At 35.6% G+C, this 22,239-nt stretch overlaps 1 protein-coding gene across 1 annotated transcript in view; it reads right to left on the bottom strand.

Annotated features, from left to right (window-relative positions):
• Positions 1 to 22,239, bottom strand: part of LOC149785961 (pre-mRNA-splicing regulator WTAP-like) — an 85,555-nt gene that overhangs the window by 24,676 nt on the left and 38,640 nt on the right. The window contains exon 6 of the mRNA XM_089976215.1: positions 20,233 to 20,411. Within this exon, the coding sequence (XP_089832341.1) occupies positions 20,233 to 20,411 (179 nt within the window). The remainder of the gene's footprint in view (positions 1 to 20,232; positions 20,412 to 22,239) is intronic.

Genomic DNA, 22,239 nt, shown 5'->3' with positions numbered 1-22,239 from the left:
GGATGTGAGAGAGAGACGAAATTAATGTAAGTTGGGTGTGAGAGAGGAGAAACTAATTTAAGTTGGGTGTGAAAGAGGCGAAACTAATTTAAGTTGGGTGTGAGAGAGACGAAATGCATCAGTAGCAAGTTTTGGGGTTTCTGGAAGGCTTTAACAAATTTAAGTAAACAGGTCAGCATCATGACAAATCTAGGTAACTGGGTCATATGCAATTTAGTTATGGCATGATCATGGGGAAGGGGCTGTCCTTCATTTAGTGTGTATGACTTGGATTTTTAATGTAGCTTTAACAATTTTTCAGTCATATCGCTATTATCTAGTTAGCCAATCTTATTCTGTATGTAAGAAAAGGGTGAGTGGGATCATATATATATATATATATACACACACACACACTCACACAAGAAGACAGTCAGATATAGTGCAATAGTCAGGAAAACAAGAAAAGAACCGAGAACAAGATACAAGTATGAAATGGGAACATAGTAGATATAGGATACCTAGCAGACATAATGGAGCTATAGATAGTATGGACCAATCCATTTATATGACAGCTTGGAAGATGTACCTACTGGAATTTTAGAACAGTGTAACCAAACTCTTGGCCCCAAATGAAACTGAGGTGATTTGGACTTTTTATCATGCTGCTCTTATATTAAGCTTGAGCCGGCAGGATATTTTTCCTAGCCATTCCTCTATACAACTCGTGACCTTCAAGAAGTTTAGCCAAATGTGATTTGGCTGGACATTTTTCCTAGCCATTCCTCTATACAACTTGTGACCTTCAAGAAGTTTAGCCAAAAGTGATTTCGCTGATTTGCTCACTGCTGAAGAGGGAATTAATACTGAATCAATGCGAGATTCTCTGATACCCAAACAGCAAAAAATAAGGTGAAAACTGTTGATGGAGTTGAAGGAGCGGCTGAGCATCTCACTTTGCAACAGACTTGGCCAGATTGTTTTTCATCACATAAACCTCCAAGGGAAATTGCTATGCTGTCATTCATGCGCTTAAAAGCTGCATTCCCCTCTGTGTGGTAGCTAGTTGTTTGAATTTTTTAAATCTGAAAAATGTTTCTTTGATTACATGCAATACAAAATTGTTACCCATAAGTAAGCATGGACTAAGGTGCCCCATACTAACAAATAAGCTCACTGTAAAGAATTCTTGCTATTTCTCCATTCTAAGAGGACCAAATGTTCAGGAGGGAGAATTACCAATAAAAAGAGTTTCAAAATGGCTATATTGGATGTCTGAGGGGCACCATTTTCATTCTGGGTCAACCAAATCTGGGGATGAACATGTGTAAAGTTTTATGGCCATCCTCAAATAAATTTATGTAAGCTCAAAATACATAACACCATAAAAAACCAGAAAGTACTCTACAAAATGCAATCAAGTCACATAGTCCCAAAAATATTTTTCATCTTTCAGTCAAAATGACCTTGCCTCTTCTGAGCTTGTAAATTCAAAGTTTTCTTCCTTGCCCAAGTTTAAGTCTTCCATAACGTTTGGTGCTGGTCCATACAACTAATGCTACTGTTTGGAAACGATTTTTCTTTCTTAGTTAGTGACCTTTGCCCTTTTTGATCTTGGAACTAATAGGCTTCTTATATATTCCAAGGCAAGCCATCCACAATGTCTGAAACTGACTGTTGATAGTACAGATATCAAGCTAGTCTGCCAAGCCATCCATAATGTCTGAAACTGACTGTTGATAGTACAGATATCAAGCTATTCTGCCAAGCCATCCACAATGTCTGAAACTGACTGTTGATAGTAAAGATATCAAGCTATTCTGCCAAGCCATCCACAATGTCTGAAACTGACTGTTGATAGTACAGATATCAAGCTATTCTGCAGAAACCATTTTTCTTCTATATGTGACTTGACCTTTGGATCCCCTTATTTTTTAAGTGAAAGCTATCCACCTAGTTTGAACTCAAACTGAGGAAACCATTTTTGTTCTTTCAGTCACAGTGACCTTGACCTTTGGAACAGATATCAATAGAGATTTTCCTTACTTTAAGTGAATGTTGGCTGCCAAGCTGGGTAAATGTAAATGCTGGACAATTAAATTTATTATGGTGAACAAAAAATGTGTAATGGACTAATGGATGAACTGACCACAAAATCATTACCGTGAAGATGGAGAAATTTCTTCAGTGCTCAAAAAGACCCCACTTGTTCTCACATCCTGACTGGTAAAATGGGCCAAGGGAAATCTGACAACTTATTTGTAGGTAATTATCAATTATTTTTGCCTATTTTGCCTACTTCTTTTCAGTCCAGAATTGCTGCAAAAGAAGCAGGCTTTTTTGTGCTTTTCTTATAACATGGTAATCTTAGCCAAACAAACATGGGTCCAAATCAATAAAATATTGTTATTAGTGGAGTCATTGGATTTAAAAACCTTCACTTGAATGGTCCCTTGTATAAATATATAAAACACAAGGATTGAATACTAACTTGAGAAACTGCAGTTGCACATCATGGCTGTCACAGCAAAGTCAAGATATTTCTACAAGTGTAATTATTTTTCACAAGAAAAATGGCGTGAACTCACATTTTAAAGAACTATTTTAAGAGTATCTGATGATTTCAACCAAGGTTCACACACTGCATGCCACTGTAACCTATTTAGAAAGCATATCATGTTCAATCAACAACTTGCTGGTCTTAATTTTAATGAGGAAATGGTGTAATAACCTTCCGACACTTTTGGGCAATCTGAATATTCACTTTAATAGACACCATTCAGCTCTTCTCTAGAAATGGAAGACCAACTGAAACTGATTGCCAACAATCAGTGAAAATTTCAGATCATTGCAATTCTTAATAAAGATTTGCAGTCTTGACAATACTGGTGATCTGGGCAAAACCAGCACCATTTAAACACATAAAAATTTACTTTTGACATCATTATTAATTTCCTACAGGTGTAACTTGTATAATGGGTAACACCTCGCTAAACAGCAAATCTTCCCTAAATCAAAATGATTACTAAGAAGTGTCTAAAAACCATTCAGATGTCACAGGTTACGTGTACAACTACAATTTCTCAAATCACAAACCTTGTCGCTTATTATACGTCTATGTGGTCACATTAGAAGGGTTTAGAACTTAATGTCCATTTTAGTATCAAGCACGTGCCTGTTGTTTTGAAGCAAATAGTTTAGTGGACAAGTGTACTGTCGTGATTAAAGAGACAACAGGCATGACTATTTGCTGAATCTCACTCTTGGAAAATGTTCACCTGTTACTGAATGGCATCCCAGCCAGATTTGTATACATGAGAAAATCAAAGAAATTTCATGAAAACCTGGCCAAACAGGTCATATTCAGTCACACTCAAACATGGTAAGAACAAAACTACTACTGTTCTAATGAATACAGCATAACCATTTGAACCCAGTGATCTACCACAAATCTATTCTAACAAAGGCGTGACAAAATCCAAACTAAAATACACAAGTGTGGTAGTTGCTTTCACTAGTGACTTTGTATGGGATTAGTGTCTTTAAGTGTTATTATTCTGGAATATTAAATAAATCACATCTGGGTAACACAAATAATCTATGGTACAAATAAACCTAAGAATAAAATCAATGACTTAAGGTCATAATCCTAATGTGATGTGCTTGGCACATTATATATGTACAGTATGGCTTTTGAAACCCAACACGTCGGGGTGAGGGATTTAATCACCTCCAGTTCGCTCTGCAATTGAGGGATATATACCTACAAATTACAAATGCTGAGGGCAACTCAAATGTGGAGGGGCTGGCTGACATCTGAACAGCAGATGAATGAAGATCACCCATGGAAACTCCAAGATGTCAATAATTACTTATCTTTATTTCGATCGTATATTTTGACAATTCAAAAATAATTTCAAAATTCTTATTCAGTACATGCATATTTATAAAAGATTTATCAACTTTAGCACTAATTTTATGCTTTTACTTTATTCAAAGAAATTTGATCATTGTAATTAATTGACCTGAAGTTATTGCTGAAATGATAATGTGGAAAATTGTCAAATCTCAGAGATTTTAATTTCCAACAAATTAAGGATATTCTGAGTGGATATCTCCACTTATTATTTGCTCATTTTTGTAATTGGAAAATATAAAAACAATCTTTTTTATTATCGAAAAAATAACATGATATGGAAATGGTGTGTCAATAACCTAAGTGTAATAGAGATTTAATTCTTATATTTATTTTGATGCAGATATTCAAGTACAGTTTCCTGTTAGTGCGTTTGATTATTGAGACCCCTTCCCCAACAAAACCATGTGAACTAATTTTAAAAAAATAGTATTTGGCATGTTTCTGTTTTTGGTCTATTGCTTTGCATGTAGTTACTGTGGCTGATTGGATAAAGTGTGTCACTTGGACATGTGCACAAGTACACTTCACTTTGGAACACACTGGTGGGGAAAATTTAACTTTCCCTGGTTAGTTTACAGGCAGCCATCATAAACTTGCTGAATGAAACATAGTTGAATAAAACAATAAATACAAGAACACTGACCAACCTAACATAACGAAACTATTCTTCTAATATTTACCAAAGAGTGCAGCTTGTCTTACCATTGTCAAAACAATTAGAGTCATGAAATTTACCAAAGTTAACAAACACCTGGCTAATTTGTCACCTGTACAGCATACATTTATGGTTAATTAACACTGTAAAATTCAATAATTCTCTTTGTTAAATTTTTTGTGCCTTTATTTGAAATGATTGAAAAGAAAGATCTTTCAAAGAAACACAAGAAACAGAACTGTTTTTATTTAACCTACTTGACTGGAGGGAAAATTATTTTAAATCTTATCACTTTCCATAAAAATAATTCAACAGAAGAGAACTGAATGATTCAAAGCTGTAGGTCTCATTGTTAATAACAAATGGTTGAATGATGTCTCTACATGTACTTCCATCTTAAACATCTTATTCCTTAACAAATAATCTTTATGTCAGTGATATTACTGACACAAGGAATGGACGACTAAGCAGATAAATACCACTACATGTACCTGTTTTGATTAGTTCACCAATTCTTCCTTCTATCACCGATTTCTCTTTTATGAGAATCGAACAAAGGAATAGCTAGTTCGCTATACAGTATGATTCAACAAAATGCTAATTCCACCCCACGCTCAACCCCAAGTACGCTGCTTATTGTCAACATTATGGAAACAACAACAAATATGCAGAAGAATTGCTATTATGCTTTTAGTTAAGAGATTGCAGGAGAAATTAACAACAGTGAGAAAAGAACAAACTGTGTTGATGGCTTCTGTTGTGCTTGGTTATTAGTTCACACATGGGCATTTATCTTCAAACATTACATGTGAACCTACATGCATCTAGGATGACATTCTGTGACCATTTGTCAAATGAAAAACACTACTATGATAATTAAAAAATAGCTTAAAGTATAGATGCAAAATCTCAGTAACGCTCTTTCTCTATTTTTTGACACATGTACAAGACAAACATATAGTTATGTAGCTTTTATTAATAATTTTTGTTTTTCATGTTCAGGCAGCAACCACCAGAACTATGTTTTCTAAGTTTTAATTACCCCTGAATGCAAACTCAGTTTTGTGATAACACAATGATTCAATGATCTGGTGCAAAGTAACTGTTCGGTTTTATTTTATGAAGACACGATCACGTTTATTAAAAGGCACTATTTGAATATCAGTGGGCAGAGAAGGCTGTTCCCCCTTTTCTCTAACTCCGGGGACAGACAAAATTTCAAATGGAAAAACAAAATACTAGATAGTACCTAACTGAAGCAAAATAAAAACAAGTTGCTTGTTAGGACTGTTGCTCTACTAGGCAAAAGGAATTTCCAGGAATTCAAGATAAGATCACAAACTGATACGACTATCCATTCAGGAGTAGTAATAACAAGATTTTGAAGATGACTGCCATATTGGATGTCAGATCGTCATTTTCATTTAGGACCAACTACACATCACAGCATAAGAAGTCTTTCAGTGAAAACCGTATGTTGACATGACCCTCAGGGGGAGGAAGCACATGATTTTCAAGATGGCAGTCATATTGGATGTGAAAGCAGTACCATTTTCATCTAGGACCATCGAAACCATTTCATGGCTATCCTCAACGTAGTTTGGGAGGAGTACTGATACCAAATTTGTGCAACCAGATTGCTGAAGGTCAAATGATGAACAAGAGACCATCCCACAAGCTCTTCTGGTCTATGACTAGTAGAGAGAAAACATTTAGATAATCTTGTTTCCTTTGTTCATCTTCTCACCATACGTTTTTCATCTGCTGTACACTGGATATTCCAGTCATTTTGTATTGCAATACATGTCACGATAATTTGCCCTCTATATGACAGGAATCACTTTCACATAAATCCAAAAATATTCAAGAGAGCCATCTTTGCAAAACAAACATCTCTTGTATCATCGCATAAATCTTCTAAATTCCCCCACAAATAAACAACGAGAGTTTATCTTTTAATTTACTTTCTTCTAAATGTTCGCTAAGCACTGAATAAATACACTAAATATCTTTAAAATACTTGCAATATTGTATTCGGAGAAGATGCACTAGGTGCATCATAATATCTGAAAAGGGTACTTCTTGTACCTTGATCTCTCCAAGTTCACTTTAAGGTACTTGTACTTTATAATAATAATAATAATAATAATAATAATAATAATAATGATAATAATAACAATAATAATTAATAATAATAATAATAATAATGATGAGGACTTTGTATAGCGCCTAATCTTTAGAAGCTCTAAGTGCTTTACAACATTAGACAACACCTATAAGATAAAAAACATATATAATGATACGATTATAAAAACAAACACCACGAAATTAGAAAACATAAAAAGCATGCTGAGAATATTTAAGGTAGGAAACATTAGGTCTTTAAGTTTGTTCTTGCAGTCGAAATAAGTGAGTTTTGAGAGCACTCTTCAATGGGATCACTGTGTCTTTGTGTCTAAGTTCAGTGGGCAATTCATTCCACGTTGCCGGGCCCAGGTATGCAAAAGAACGCTGTCCATATGACTTTGTTTTTGTAGTGGGAATAATGAGTATATGATTGTCGGAAGAGGAGTGTAAGTATCTTGCTGGTGTGTACACATGGGTGAGGTCGGATAGGTATGTTGGACTAAAGTCCGACAGTGAAACGTAGAACAGAGAACAAATTTTGTGTTTGATTCTGGATCGAATGGATAGCCAGTGTACGGTACAGAGCAGCAGGGAGGTGTGCTCTGATCGTGGTACTCTAAGTATGATCCGAGCAGCTGTGTTTTGAACTTTTTGAAGTTTCTGGAACAGATATTGAGATGATCCAGACAGAATTGAGTTACAATAGTCCAGTCTTGAAAGTACTAATGAACACACAAGTGTTTTAGTGGCATCAACTGAAAGATATTTGCAAATGGAACTGATGCATCTCAGCTCAAGATATGCAGCTTTGCATATGTTCGTGACATGTTGGTGCAATGTGAGAGTACTGTCCAGGTAACACCTAGGTTTCGTACTGATTGTGTTAATTTAATGTTGGTGTTGCTGATATTAATTGTTTGAGGTAAAGGAAGTGAATGAGAAAGTCTTTGTGTTGTGATCAGAATGGCCTCAGTTTTATCATCATTCGTATGCAGCTTGTTACATGTCATCCATGATTTCACATCAGAAATGCTCCTCTCTACACCTTGGATGGTAGCATCAACTTCAGTTGGGTGGCTAGATTTGTATATTTGGGCGTCATCAGCGTACAATTGGTGAGACACTGGATGATGATCTATGACACTTGAGAGCAGCTGAGTGTATAGAATGAAGAGAACAAGTCCAAGAACACACCCCTGTGGAACACCACATCATAGATCAACTGGGCTGGAGTGTATTCCATTTGCAGACACAATTTGTGTCCTGTTGACCAAGTAGGACTTGAACCACAGTAAGGCTGTATCATGAATGCCAAATACATGCTGGAGACGGTGAAGTAATATATCACGGTCTATTGTGTCAAATGCTGCAGACAAATCAAGGAGGGTGAGGACTGTATTCTTTCCGCTATCCAAAGCAGAGAGAATGTCATTAACTACTTTTAGAAGAGTAGTTTCAGTACTGCGGCATGGGCGATATGCAGATTGTACATTGCTAAAAAGACTGTTTGAATTTAGATTAGATACAAGCTGGGATTGAACAACCTTTTCCAAGATTTTTTATATGAATGGGAGATTAGAAACTGGGCGGTAGTTCTTTAAATCATTATGGTCTAGTGTTGGTTTCTTCAGCAGAGGCTTTACAATGGCAGTTTTGAAAAATGATGGGAATTCCCCTGATGAGAGAGAGGCATTAATAACATCAGTTAGTGAAGGCAATACTGGATCTAAGCACTTAAGCAGCAGTGATGTTGGAATTGGATCAAGTTCACATGACTTTGGTGCAGTCTTCATCAGGATTGTACATACAAAATCCATAGAGACAGGTTAAAATGCTGCTAATGGTTGCTGCTCAAATTCTGTATCCCAACTGTATGGTGATGATGAGTCAATTGAAATTGTAGTGTCAAGCCTATCTCTAATGGTTTGTACTTTGTCATGAAAGAAATTTGCAAACATGTCTGGAAGGTCGACTGGAGAGAAGGTAGTTGGAAGTGGTGTACATTAGTTCCTTGACATTAGCTTCTTAGTAATCTCGAAAAGCTCTTTGCAGCTGGAACTTTCCATGATCTTAGTAGTGTAGTGGGCTGATTTCACTGCATGGACTATATTTGTGACATTCCTCTTAGCGGCTTCATAGATCTGCTTATGAATAGTGAGTCTGGTGGAAAGCCAAAGCCTCTCAGCTTTACGGCAGTCTCTTTTAGCAGTGTGAAGCTGGTCCCTACCACTGCTATACCATGGAGAACACTCTTGAATTGATACTCTGCACTTGGTAGCTGAGGCATGTTTGTCGAGCAATGAACGCATGCAGTTGAGTTGTTCTGCTGTAGGATGTAAGCAAGTTGTTAGGTTAGCTTGGATGTTGTGCATTAATTTGGTTCTATTTATCATATGGAGGTTTCTCTTAGTAGCAGGTAAAGGTGGAGAGTTAGGGACTGATACGTCAAGATGACATATAATGCAGAGGTGATCTGATGCAAGTTCATGGGATACCAGGGAGGACCGTAGAATGTTATCATCAGGTCTATGAAGAAACCAGTCTAAAATGTGACCATGTTTATGGGTGGGTTGGTTAACTGACTGAGGTTGAAAACATTAATGGAATCTAGGAGTTTTTATGTGTTTGGGTTTCTGGAACAGTCAAAGAGAAAGTTGAAATTTCCAAGAATAATCAGAATGCCACCTATTGAATTTCCAGACTCCAGGAGATTCGGAAACTGCTCCAAAAAGAGAGATTTAGTCAGCTTGTTTTCTTTCTACTAGGAGAAGGGCGGTATAGGCAGAAATAATGGACTGAACTTTGCTCCAGTGTGAGTGTGGTTTGGACTAGTTCAAACGATGTGTGGTCAAAACTGAATAAAGTGGTGTGGTTAAGACATTTGATCATGGAGTTCTTTGTGATGACAGCAATTCCATCTCCGCGAGAGTTACGGGGGAACGACTTGATGGAGTAACCAGTGGGTGTTAGATCCACACACTTGGGCTCATCGCCTGATGTTTTTAGCCATGTTTCTGTCAGGAGAAAGACGTCAATATTCTGGTGGTTGATAAAATTAACTATTTCTGTGCACTTTTCCGGTGGTCCTACTGATTGGGCATTGAATAATGCAATACACAGAGGTATCTCTTGGATAGTTGACAAAGTTGATGAATTAATAGGGATTTGAATTAAGTTATTTAAATTAACGGTCAAATTTTTAAATTGTTGAGCCGGAAAGGGCATAAGGGAGACAACTGGAATTCTTCCTGTTCTACGCCGGCCAGCTTTGAAACGTTTCTTTTTTCACTTCTGTTTACATTTAGGTAATGATGAATGTAGTCCCAGTTCGTTTAGTCTAGAGCACAATGTAGTGTGGAAAGCCAAGGAGTGGTCATTAAAAGCAATTAATGAGGGTCCATCATAGCATCAACGGGTTGACTGGCGAGTATCATGTGATGGCAGTTTGTTCAAAAACAAAAAAAGCTGTAGCAGTGGAGCAAGACAGCTGAGAAAAGGTCTAATTGTTCTCGTTTCCAAAACAAGGAGATGAAGAAACACATACGAACTGAACAACAAATGCATAATGAACACAATAACGTAGACGAAGACAGGCAACAAGCACAAATATCATGAAAACGGCAAAAAAAACCGAACAGCTGATTCAAGCCAGTTAAGCGATAATGGCCATCTTGAATCTCAATAGTTATTAGTTGTTGATGTGGTCCAAATACCCACCCCCACAACATTTCTCAAGGTCTGGAAACTAAACACATGTGCTGAGGTAGTTTTCCAGCTGAAGTATACATGTCTGAAGATGAAATGCAAAGGCCAAGTTGTATGGCACCTGAAAAAGGTATTGTGCTGTGTTTAATTCATTTATCCTTGGAGACCTTATGCATAAAATTTAACACATTAAAAACTGCAGACTGTGCTTTCTCAACAGAATTCCATTATTGGACGCTTCAAAGTTAAAGGTAGGTACTTTCTAAACTTTAAATGGGAGAGGGGCATTTATATATAGAACACTATATGCACATTCAGGTTGATTACTAATTGATCTATCAAATCTAATCATTAAAATCAGACTTTCACTGTCCTTTGTGAAGATCTGACAGTGACGGCTCGGGGGTCATGTTCTGGAGACCTATGTTGTTATCATAATCGCTAAATTTATCAGCCAATCAGATGGAGGTTTATACTTTCACATTTGGAGACTAAGCAGTGTGGCTAAGGAGCATAAATGTGTGCCGAGTGATTTGATTCACTTTCACATTTCTGAAAGCTGCATTTCCAAAGGCTAATTCAATGGTCAGCAGAACATGGCCCCTAAACGGTCACTGTCAGGTCTTCCCCTAGAACAGTGATATCAGATTTTACTCAGATTGTTTATAGGATGGGATGGGTGTCTTAATGCAGAAAATACCTCAGCAAAACAAATATCTACCAGGACTATTTAAAATGTCCATAAAACAGTACGTTTTTAGTTTTTAAAAATATACTTTCAAGTATTTAAATTCTCCTACGTTTTAAAAAGTATTATAGTTGGATATGATGGATAGAAGCGAACAGTTTGTACACTTGTTGGTAATTCATGAATTTTGACTTGGGGTTATTACTATTGGATTTTTATTGTTACCCTGTCAACATCCTTTTGGAGGCTCTAAAAAAATTTGGAAAAACATTGTGTGATTGACATTAAACTTGGTTCACTCATTTGTTTATTATAACAATTCCTATTTTGGTCTGAATTTTTTTTTTTATGAAACTCATAATTCATTAAATGCCAAACTATCTATTTCTGAACGGTTTTCACCACAAAAATGTAATCCTTTTGTCAATAATTCAACCATGAAAATGTCGACTGTGCACAATAATCTGGGAGCCTACAATCCCAAAATATTTAAATTGCCAAATATTTTGTTTCAAAGGGAAATTAATGGCGTTCTGAAAGTTGATAGGACTGACACTTTGGTAGGACTAACACTCCAACAGATGAAAATAATTTTCAGGAATCCATGACAAGACTCTTTTTCTTTGTACCTGCTGAGTATGAAAACACATTGATATTTGTAGGCAACAACAAGGTTTTTCATTTGGCCACTGTGGATGTATAATTGGCACCAATTTAATTTAGGTACACCAATACATCATTCTTTTAGTGAAAATTCAAGGTCAATATGAATTCCAGAGGAATATACACACCATTTTCAAGATGGCCATCGTGACAGCCACACTGGATTTAAGGTTAACACCATTTTCATTTAGAAAGAACTGGACGTCATAAAATGTCTTCTTGTGAAAACTCCATGTTAATATAGCCACTCATTCAAGAGGAGCAGTATCAAGATTCCCCAGATGAACACCATGGTGGTCAATACTGGCAATAATTTTATTTAGGACCAACTTGAAATCACATTTAGTCTCTTTGGTGAAAACACCAGGTCAATATGACTTTTTGTTTAAGGACATACGGTACTAAATGTATGGAAAAATGGGAACCAATATGGAAATGGGTGAAGATAAAATAGAGTATATATGGATTGGGCTGGCCAGGATTGGTTGATAATTAAAGTTAGGTTTTAGTAAAAAGCATCTTTTGAGTGCTTATTATAGTTGCAACTGAAGATAAAAGACATTGTTTTATGGATGGAGTTTCAATCTTGTTAATAGTCTTGAACTCTGAACACTCATTAATGAAATTAGCACCGGACTCTTTGGTGTGGAATTGAAAGCACATGGTCCAAACACATGTAGGTCCAGAACATGCGACATCTCATATCCTTTTTTCTACACAGCTGACATCAAGGTTTCATCTATACTGATAAATATAGGTTTGATCATGAGCACTCAGAAATTTACAGTTATTGAATCTTTATTATCATGGTGTTTGCTATGAGAACTGAATTAGTAGTGCATTTCCTACAGAGAGCTACAGCAATATAGTCACCCACATATGCATTTGCAATTAACTTTATTATAAATACAATCATATGGTTATATTTGTGGATAACAAGCCAAATTAATACTTTTAATAAACCACAGATTGTCTTTCAGTCGGATATTAAATGCATATTTAGATATATCAACTGTTGCTAAGAAGGGGGTGGGTGGGTGCAGCATGTAGATTTGACTGCTGGGTGGAGTGTTTTGCACATTAGTAAATATCTGCAATCACATATAAAAGGTTTATACAATTTACCATTTATAGAGTAATTACAGTAAGCAATATGACATTTCCTAACTGTTTTTAAACATAATGCTTCAGATATGATCACTTAGGTTTCTACCACCATGCTTAGCGATGATGACCCCAAATGACTTTGCATCCTACTAATTTCATTCAGTGAATCTTTTGAAACTTCATATTGCGTATTTTAATGGATTTATGCCTACCTTACATTAGTTTTAAATTATTTGTTCTGGGGGGAATTTTGGGTAATTTCTGTCATTTTAATATCTTTTTCTGTAATAATACATGTGCATATAGATGGTCACTGTGACCTTTAACTCATTAATTATATAATGACAAGGCTGGTAATATATTTCAATCTTAATTTGAAGGGAGATAAACGGTGATAGTACAAAAGGTGACTCTTGATTAGACAGCTTTAGTTTAATATTTTTCCGATTTGCTTAATAAAGCTCAAATACTTAATGTTGCCTGAAATGCACCATTGCTTTATTGGTGAACATGAACTTGCAATATAATTTCATATTCACTAATGCAAACTTTGACAAGAAGAACTACACACATTGCTTACTTATGCATTGAACTATACTATTCCTAGGTCAGTAAAGGAAATCAAGGGTGGATATAGGACACATGGTACTGACATGGAAAAATGGGAATCAGCCAGCCTGGAAATGGATGAAAATAAAATAGAGTATATATGGGATTGGCTGGCCAGGATTGGTTGATAATTAAAGTTAGATTTTAGTAAAAAGATTCTTTTTAGAGCTTATCTAAATTGTAACTGAAAAAAAAAATTGAAACATTATTTTATTGATGGAATTTCAGTCCTGTAATAGTACTGAGCTAGGAACACTTATTAATGAAATTAGCAACTGACGCTTTGGAGCAGAATTGAAAGCACGTTTCAAACACTTGTGGGTCCATAAAATGTCACGGCTCATATCCTTTTCTCTACACAGAAGCTCTCATCCAGTATGCATCTATACTAATACATATATGTTTGATCATGAGCACTCAGAAAGTTGCAGTTATTGAATTTTTAACATAATTGTGTTTGCATTGGTTTACTATGAGAACTAAATTATTAATGTGAGTCCTGTAAGTATAGCAAAAATAACTTTATCAATATAGACCCCATGATGGTCATATTAAATATCAGATTGACATCATTTTTTATTTATTACCAACTAGAAAAGATACAAAGTCTTTTTAGCGAAACTCCCATGTTAATAAGACCATTGAAAATCGCATGTTAAAACGACCATTGAAATTCCCATTTTAATAAGACTTTTGAAAATCCCTTGTTAATATGACCAATGAAAATCCCATGTTAATAAGACCAATGAAAACACCATGATAATATGACCATTGAAAATCCCAATTTAATAAGACCACTGAAAATCCCATGTTAATATGACCAATGAAAATCCGATGTTAATAAGACCAATGAAAACACCATGTTAATATGACCATTGAAAATCCCATGTTAATAAGACCACTGAAAATCCCATGTTAATAAGACCATTGAAAATCCCATGTTAATATGACCATTGAAAATCCCATGTTAATATGACCACTGAAAGTCCTATGTTAATATGACCTTTGACTCTGCTGAAGTAGCAATAAAAAGAGTATCCAAATTGCCATTATATTGCATGCAAGATCAGAGCCTTTTTCATTTAGGATCAACAAACATCATCAGGTATCTTTATGACTTTCCATTTAGGAGAGTAATGATAACAAGATTTTCAAGATGACCCCAACTGTGATCATAATGGATGATGATCAGCACCATTTTCATATTGGACCAAATGGACGCTAATTTTTTTTTCCTGGCATGTAGGATGTTCAATTTACGCCATCTCCATTTAGGACCAAAAGACAACAAAAAAAGTCTTTTAATGAATACCCTATGTTGAGATGATCATCCATCTAGGAGTAGCAAGAACATGTTCAAGATGGTACCAGTTGTGACAACCTTTTTTAATTATGACCAACTAAGCATCCTATGATGTTTAAGATGGCTGCTATTGTGACCATACTTAATGTTCATGCAGCATCATTACATTTAGGACCAATTATACCATGGATGAAAGTGTGTGTAAAATTTGATTGCAATTGCTGTTTAAGGGGACCAAAGTGCCCAATGATGGATGATAGAGAGACAACAGACAACAGGTCATCCCAGTAGCTCTTCTTGTCTGTGACCACTGAACTAAAAATAGGAGGTGCCTTTAAAAAGAACCTGTCACTGAAAAGAAAAAATGAGCACAAGTTAAGTTTGGGGACTTGATAAAAACTGCTTGAAATCCATGATCCTGCTTTCAATGTGCAACACTTGTGTGCACTCAATTGAGGAGTTTTGTGAATACAAGACAAGCATCTAGGAGTTCGATATTACACTTGTTGGTTTTAGGCTGGCAAAAGGTGCTACAATACATATCTAATATCAGGCAGCTTAAGTCTGTATTGATGGGCTACTGAATAAGCAAGCAAAAGTTAGTATTGGTTTTCTACACTGATCACTGTTTGTTAATAACTTTTGCCGCTAAGCATTAACACAAGTCTAGACTTTACCACCTCAGTTCTATCATCTTCATCTTTGTGCAGACTGACTTTACTTTGGAAGTGAGTTTTCAATCACCCTTATCTTGCACAAATACATTGCTGCAAGCCAAATGGTGAAAATCCACTCTGGTTTCTTTTCATCTTCGGCGGCTTGTGATAGCATTTCCTTGTTTCTCATGAATAATATAAACCTGCTTAACAAATCTTTGTAAGCCCGAGCATAATCTTGTGTGAAGGTTGACTCAGCATGACATTTCCTGCCAAATGAATAAGCAAATCAGATTTTCCCTTCCAAAAAATTTCTTCCCTATAAAAAGTTGTTACTTCCATTGATGTACAAGAGCTTGTATCATTGCACTGAAGAGGAGGTATTTTTGCTTGTGCTTATTCGTGAGAAAGCAGGAAAAATATTATTGTATAAAGGTACATACAAAAGAGAACATAGTCAAGTTTTGCCTATGGTTTGCACTGACTGCACAAATATTGCATTTTCTTTCTCAAGTGCTACAATCACAGCCCACTGTTGTCCCTAGACTGTTTCAAGGAGGAACTGCACCCTGGTCTTTTCAAAGGCTTCTCTGATGTAAATCTACAGAGCTTTAATACACTGCCCATGGCAACATTATACATATGCACTTTGGGCATCAACTTGACATTATTTACCCATTATATTCACTAAATATCAACTTAAATACTTAAATGCACCAGTGATTAAAATGACCTCTCTAGTAAGGAGGGTGCCCTCACTTTAGACTTTTCCGTCCTTGAAATTTCTTAACATGCAATCAGCACCCTTTCTTAACAAATGGACGAGGGACAACTCTGCCATCAAACCCTGTCAAAAGTATCATATTTTAGCAGACAAAATTCTCAAGTATTTTTTAATTTATTTGCAAAGTCATCAATAATATGAAATTGCAAACAAATCTGAAAAATTCCCAACCTTGCAGTCTTAATGCAATGTTTGGAACAACAGTGGTGTACTTCCAGTTTTCAATAATAATATAAACATTATTTCGAGTTTCAAAATGGACTCTCATACAACTTCATTATTAAAACAGCTCTTTACCCCAAAGACACTACCTCCGAGATCATTCTATTGCATATAATTTGCCTTTTAGTCTGTTGTAAAATGAAAGTTTTTATACCCAATATCTTTGTAGTGATCATCATTTCAAGATGCACTTCGTTGCAAGTTTTTATACCCAGTATCTTTGTAGTGATCATTTCAAGATGCACTTCATTGAAAGTTTTTATACCCAATATCTTTGTAGTGATCATCATTTCAATATGCACTTCGTTGAAAGTTTTATACACAGTATCTTTGTAGTGATCATCATTTCAAAATGCACTTCGTTGAAAGTTTTATACACAATATCTTTGTAGTGATCATTTCAATATGCACTTCATTGAAAGTTTTATACACAATATCTTTATAGTGATCATTTCAAAATGCACTTCACTGAAAGTTTTTATACCCAATATCTTTGTAGTGATCATCATTTCAAGATGCACTTCGTTGTAAGTTTTATACCCAATATCTTTGTAGTGACCATCATTTCAAGATGCACTTTGTTGAAAGTTTTTATACACAGTATCTTTGTAGTGATCATCATTTCAAGATGCACTTCGTTGAAAGTTTTTATACCCAATATCTTTATAGTGATCATCATTTCAAGATGCACTTCGTTGAAAGTTTTTATACCTAGTATCTTTGTAGTGATCATCATTTCAAGATGCACTTCGTTGAAAGTTTTTATACCCAATATCTTTGTAGTGATCATCATTTCAAAATGCACTTTGTTGAAAGTTCTATACACAATATCTTTGTAGTGATCATTTGAAAATGCACTTCCTTGAAAGTTTTTATACCCAATATCTTTGTAGTGATCATTTCAATATCCACTTCGTTGAAAGTTTTATACACAATATCTTTATAGTGATCATTTCAAGATGCACTTCGTTGAAAGTTTTTATATCCAATATCTTTGTAGTGATCATCATTTCAATATGCACTTCGTTGAAAGTTTTTATACCCAATATCTTTGTAGTGAACATTTGAAAATGCACTTCGTTGAAAGTTTTTATACCCAATATCTTTGTAGTGATCATTTCAATATGCACTTCATTGAAAGTTTTTATACCCAATATCTTTGTAGTGATCATCATTTCAATATGCACTTCGTTGAAAGTTTTTATACCCAATATCTTTGTAGTGATCATTTCAATATGCACTTCATTGAAAGTTTTTATACCCAATATCTTTGCAGTGATCATCATTTCAAGAGGCACCAATGATCACCTTAAATTCTATCAACAGGTATCTAAATTTTCCCAATCTAGTGGATCTCAAAACAACCTTAATGTCAACATTACCGAAGGAATAAGTGCATTTGATAATTACTGCTAATTTTTTAAAATGCGGATACATTATAAACTTGTCCAAAAAAAGAGTATCTAACAAAATAATTATAGATTATTATTTCCCTTTACTGGTCTCCTGATGCAACCAATCAAAATTCAGCATATGCCTCCCTCACACTGTAAACCATGTTCTGATTTTGAATAATGGTGTTTACAGCTTTAGCAGATTTTTGCTGCTTTAACTTTGAAAGCACATGCAACTAAGAGAATCATGAACATTCGATGAAAAGAACTGGAAGGATGCCAGTACGCTCACTCATTGTGTTTTCTGTAAGGCTTGTACATGTATTCATACATGAAACAGTCACAAGCTCTTGCATACAGCTGAAGTCTATATATACATTTAACATTATACATACTAGTCAAAGCCAAATTACTTCCATCCTGAATCTTTTGAAAAATAGCTGATGTCATGAAGCATGAAGTTCGACCACCAACTATGATGAATTCATGTCATTCACGCACAATTCTAACTGATGAAAAACACCATTCTTAAGACTACACTCATCAGCAGCTGTGAGTGATAAAGATCAACCCAACAAAAACACAACTTATGCAGGTTTGCCAAATAAAATTTGACAGAAAAAAAAATGCAGGTGTCTACTTGATCAGATGGATACTGTTCCTTATTTGTGTCCAGTCTTCCCTTATTGACCATTTGGGGTTCAATACACTCATACCAACTAATACGCATATAAAGGACTGGTTTCATTTGGCATGTGCTTGTGAAAAGAGCAAATAATTTAATTTCTGACATTATGGTAACAACAAGAACATTCAACACCTCCAAAATGACATGAAAATGCTCCATTTCTCAACAAGTCTTAATGGACTTCAATAAAAGTAAGCCCAGTGAAAAGATATAATTACTCGTGTCATAATAAAATGACAAGACAAAAATTCTCTTCTATTTAAATATCAGTTATTGAGGAGAAAAAATTTCCATTAGAAAACCAATAGTACCTGTGTTTAGTAGTCATCTAATCAGAATTTTTTTTATCAAGTTGAAACTACCTTCCCTCTCTCAGTCACAGTGGCGCTGACCACTGACCTTTAGATCCCAAAGTCAACAGACTTCTTGGTCAAGGCCTTTGATAGAGATCTAATGTTACTGAATGAGTTCCATTTTTCTTATTTCACTTACTTGAACTACTGACCTTTTGACCCCAATGAATGGACAGGCTTTATCATTATCCCAAGTGCAATCCATCCCCAAAACTTGGTCTAGGCAGCAATATAGAACTAATGTTAATGATACTGTGCAAAAACCATTTCTTTTTTATTCTTTCACAGTAATCTTGACTGATATCATCTGCGTTACCTTAAGTGCAAGCAATCCACATAATCTGGCAACCAGAGTGTGAACTCAAAGTTATGGTGTGGTAACTTTTTCTTTTTTCCACTCAGTGATCTTGACCTTTGACTGTCTGACCCTGAAACTGAGTTTCTTACTTCCCCAAGTGTAAGCCATCCACAAAGTTTGGTGGATGGTGGATAATACAAGTTATTGTTTGGAAACTGGATGGACAACATCACAAGATATTACACCCCACTGTATGGTAGGTGTATACAAATCTGTATTAATTTTCACTGGGATATTTTTCTTTTGAAATTGACCAACAAATCATACCTTCCAGAAAAATAACAAATTTGAAAATGCTTAAGTGAAGGGCATGCACTAATGATAACTATTTATGACTATCAAGAAACTCGAGACAAAGGCATTGTAACTTACCACGGTGTCAAAACTTGTCCATGTTTATCTTAAGGCAAAGTTACTAGTCAGATCAAAAGTCACCAGTTCTCTGTGCATTCCTTAAATAATAATATTCTATCTGAAAACCTGGAGCAATGTTTGATTTATATAGTGCCAGGTATGAAAATGATTCTTTCAATTGGTAACCTGTACAACCAGTAGGATCTAGTCAATTAATATCAATGTTCCAAGACAAGTTCAGTTTCTTGATAATAACAATGTTTTCTTCCAAAGGTCTGGCCCTGTATTTGATGCAAGTATGAAGTAATAAATAAAAGTTTAAAATGATCACAAAACAGAGGACAATGAAAGCACAGAGGCATTGCTTGGGTGACTTTTTCCTCTCTCCCCAATGTCAGTGTGACACACATGGAAGTGCACACGAAGCCAGATACTTATTGACTCAGACTGTCTTTTATCTCGGCTGGTCGGATGACCGGTTGCTTCACCGACTGTCTTTGTGTTGGTAGCACAGAAAAGTCAGCAGGCAGCCAGCCATTTATGTCATAGTTCTGGCTTGCAGGCATGAAAGCTGCAGTGTTTGGTGTGCTCGGCCAATTATAGTCTTGCTTAATAGTCAGATGGACTATGTTACCAAAGTTACCAAAGTGCTCAGCGAATATGCACACCTGTCCGGGGTGAACTTCCAGGCGCTTAGTTCATTTTGAGTTTGTTTCAGTTTCTCATGTGTGTCCTCCAGTTCCTTAGTCATTCTCTGGATCACGAGGTTGACTGCTGGCTCCAGAAGCATAGATCGCAGCTGTGCTGTGCCTTGAGTTTGGGCCTGCTTCATTTCCTGGATTTGATTCTGCAAATAAAAACTAAAACAAGTACATTTTCTGCATTAGAATCTTTCTTTGCCTGGAATGGACGCTTTTCTTCTATTACTATATCTCATGTGTAGCAAAGTAGCACAATACCTACACTGTCTCAGTTATTTCATTCCATATCCAACCCACGCCTTCCCTTAGCATTACTTCCTCAGGCAAATGAAGTTCTAGATGATCAATGTAACTGTGAAAAAATTATGTCCAGAAATGTAAAACTTTTATCCTGAGCTGTGTATGTGAGGTTGCAGGACATTACCAATTGTCACCTGTTATCAAACTTTTCAGATGCCAATTCATATCAATAAAAACAATTCAAATTAAGCAGCCAGTGTCTTTTTGCTTGATTTTGCCTTGATGTTCACTAGTTTCAAAGTATTTTTAGGTTGAATAAGACTACATTTCTTAAAGTAACACCAAGAAATTCATAAATAAGCACTGGTACCCCCAACTTTTATTGGTTTGAAAGGAACCAATACAGTTAATAAAGTAGAATTATGAAAGCAATATAATAATGGGTTATGCCCTGAATAGACACCAGACCCAGAATGGAAAATTCCACAGTGGAGCCTTTATCTGACACAGTAAATAACTGCACACGTTCATATTTTTCAGGTCAAAATTTATTAGTTACATGGAAAATTCTAATCCCAACCTAGTCAAAGGTATGCTGGGATGTGCAAAACTGAAATTCCGTATTTGTTTTTAAAATGAAATGACAACAGTCCAACTCTTGCATGACTGGCATATCCTGCCACCAAGTGGTTTATCAAGTTCCTATGGAGCATAGATGATAATTGTCTACTTTCAAAATGATCACATTATCTCCTGGTTAATGAAGACTGGACTAAATACCTGAACTTTGTGATTATGAAATTATTTCAATAAATATTTTGATGTTTAATCTCAACTGCACAATGACTTCATTATAAACTGTTTCCATCACATGTACATTTGCTCCTTTTGTCAATGTTAGGAACTCTCCACTTTGGAGGTGCATTGTCCCCCCCCCCCATAGGTACACTGATTGTCTTTTTGGCTGAATTAACAAAATAAATGAAGTGGATAAAGACATTGAACAGAGTTACTGGAATGCTTCAAGAAATCTTTACTGTTCTAGGCATGTTTAACTGCCGCTTCCCTCAACTGAGAAATACTGGGATCAAGAACGTGGTGAGCAGGAATTTATAATGCTCATTTTTTTTTTAAATCAAGAAGAACTGGTTTGTGTGTGTGTGCACTTTATATTAATACATGTCTGGGTTTTAGTTCAAATGCAGAACTACAAAAATAACCCACAAACTGACCAGGTAGATCCCATTTATGCATGTGGAAATATACTATTTGCAAATGGCGAGTTAAATACAACCAGTGCCAATACTAGCAAGTCCCTGAACTACAATCAATACCAGCAAACGTGTAACAAGGTTAATCCACTTGTGTACTGAAGCTTTGATTTGCTCCATAACAAACTTTTTCCTCATCGTAATCAACCAAGAGTCAAACAAAATGTAACTCATTCAACCCCAGCACTATCAGTATCACTGCTGCTATGCCCCAGCAGCACTAAGCTGTGTCTAGCTGCTTGTGCCCCAAAGAGTTTTTACCTGTTTGGAAAATTTTGCAAACATCATGCATGTGCATTCACTCTTACCTTAATTTCTCGTCTTATAACCAATACAAATCCACGAAACTTTCAACAATTATTCCAAATGAATTTGTCTACACAGTGATGTATTTTTTTTCCCTATTTGTCCAAGTCTTTCACAACTTATTTATACAATATTTACAAAATTATGTGCAACATTT

Source organism: Sinohyriopsis cumingii, chromosome 12 (genome assembly GCF_028554795.1).
Source record: "Sinohyriopsis cumingii isolate HCF-2022 chromosome 12, ASM2855479v2, whole genome shotgun sequence".
NCBI lineage: Eukaryota > Metazoa > Mollusca > Bivalvia > Unionida > Unionidae > Sinohyriopsis > Sinohyriopsis cumingii.
The sequence above is the reverse complement of the archived record's forward strand: the minus strand, read 5'-3'. Positions and strand labels throughout refer to the sequence as shown.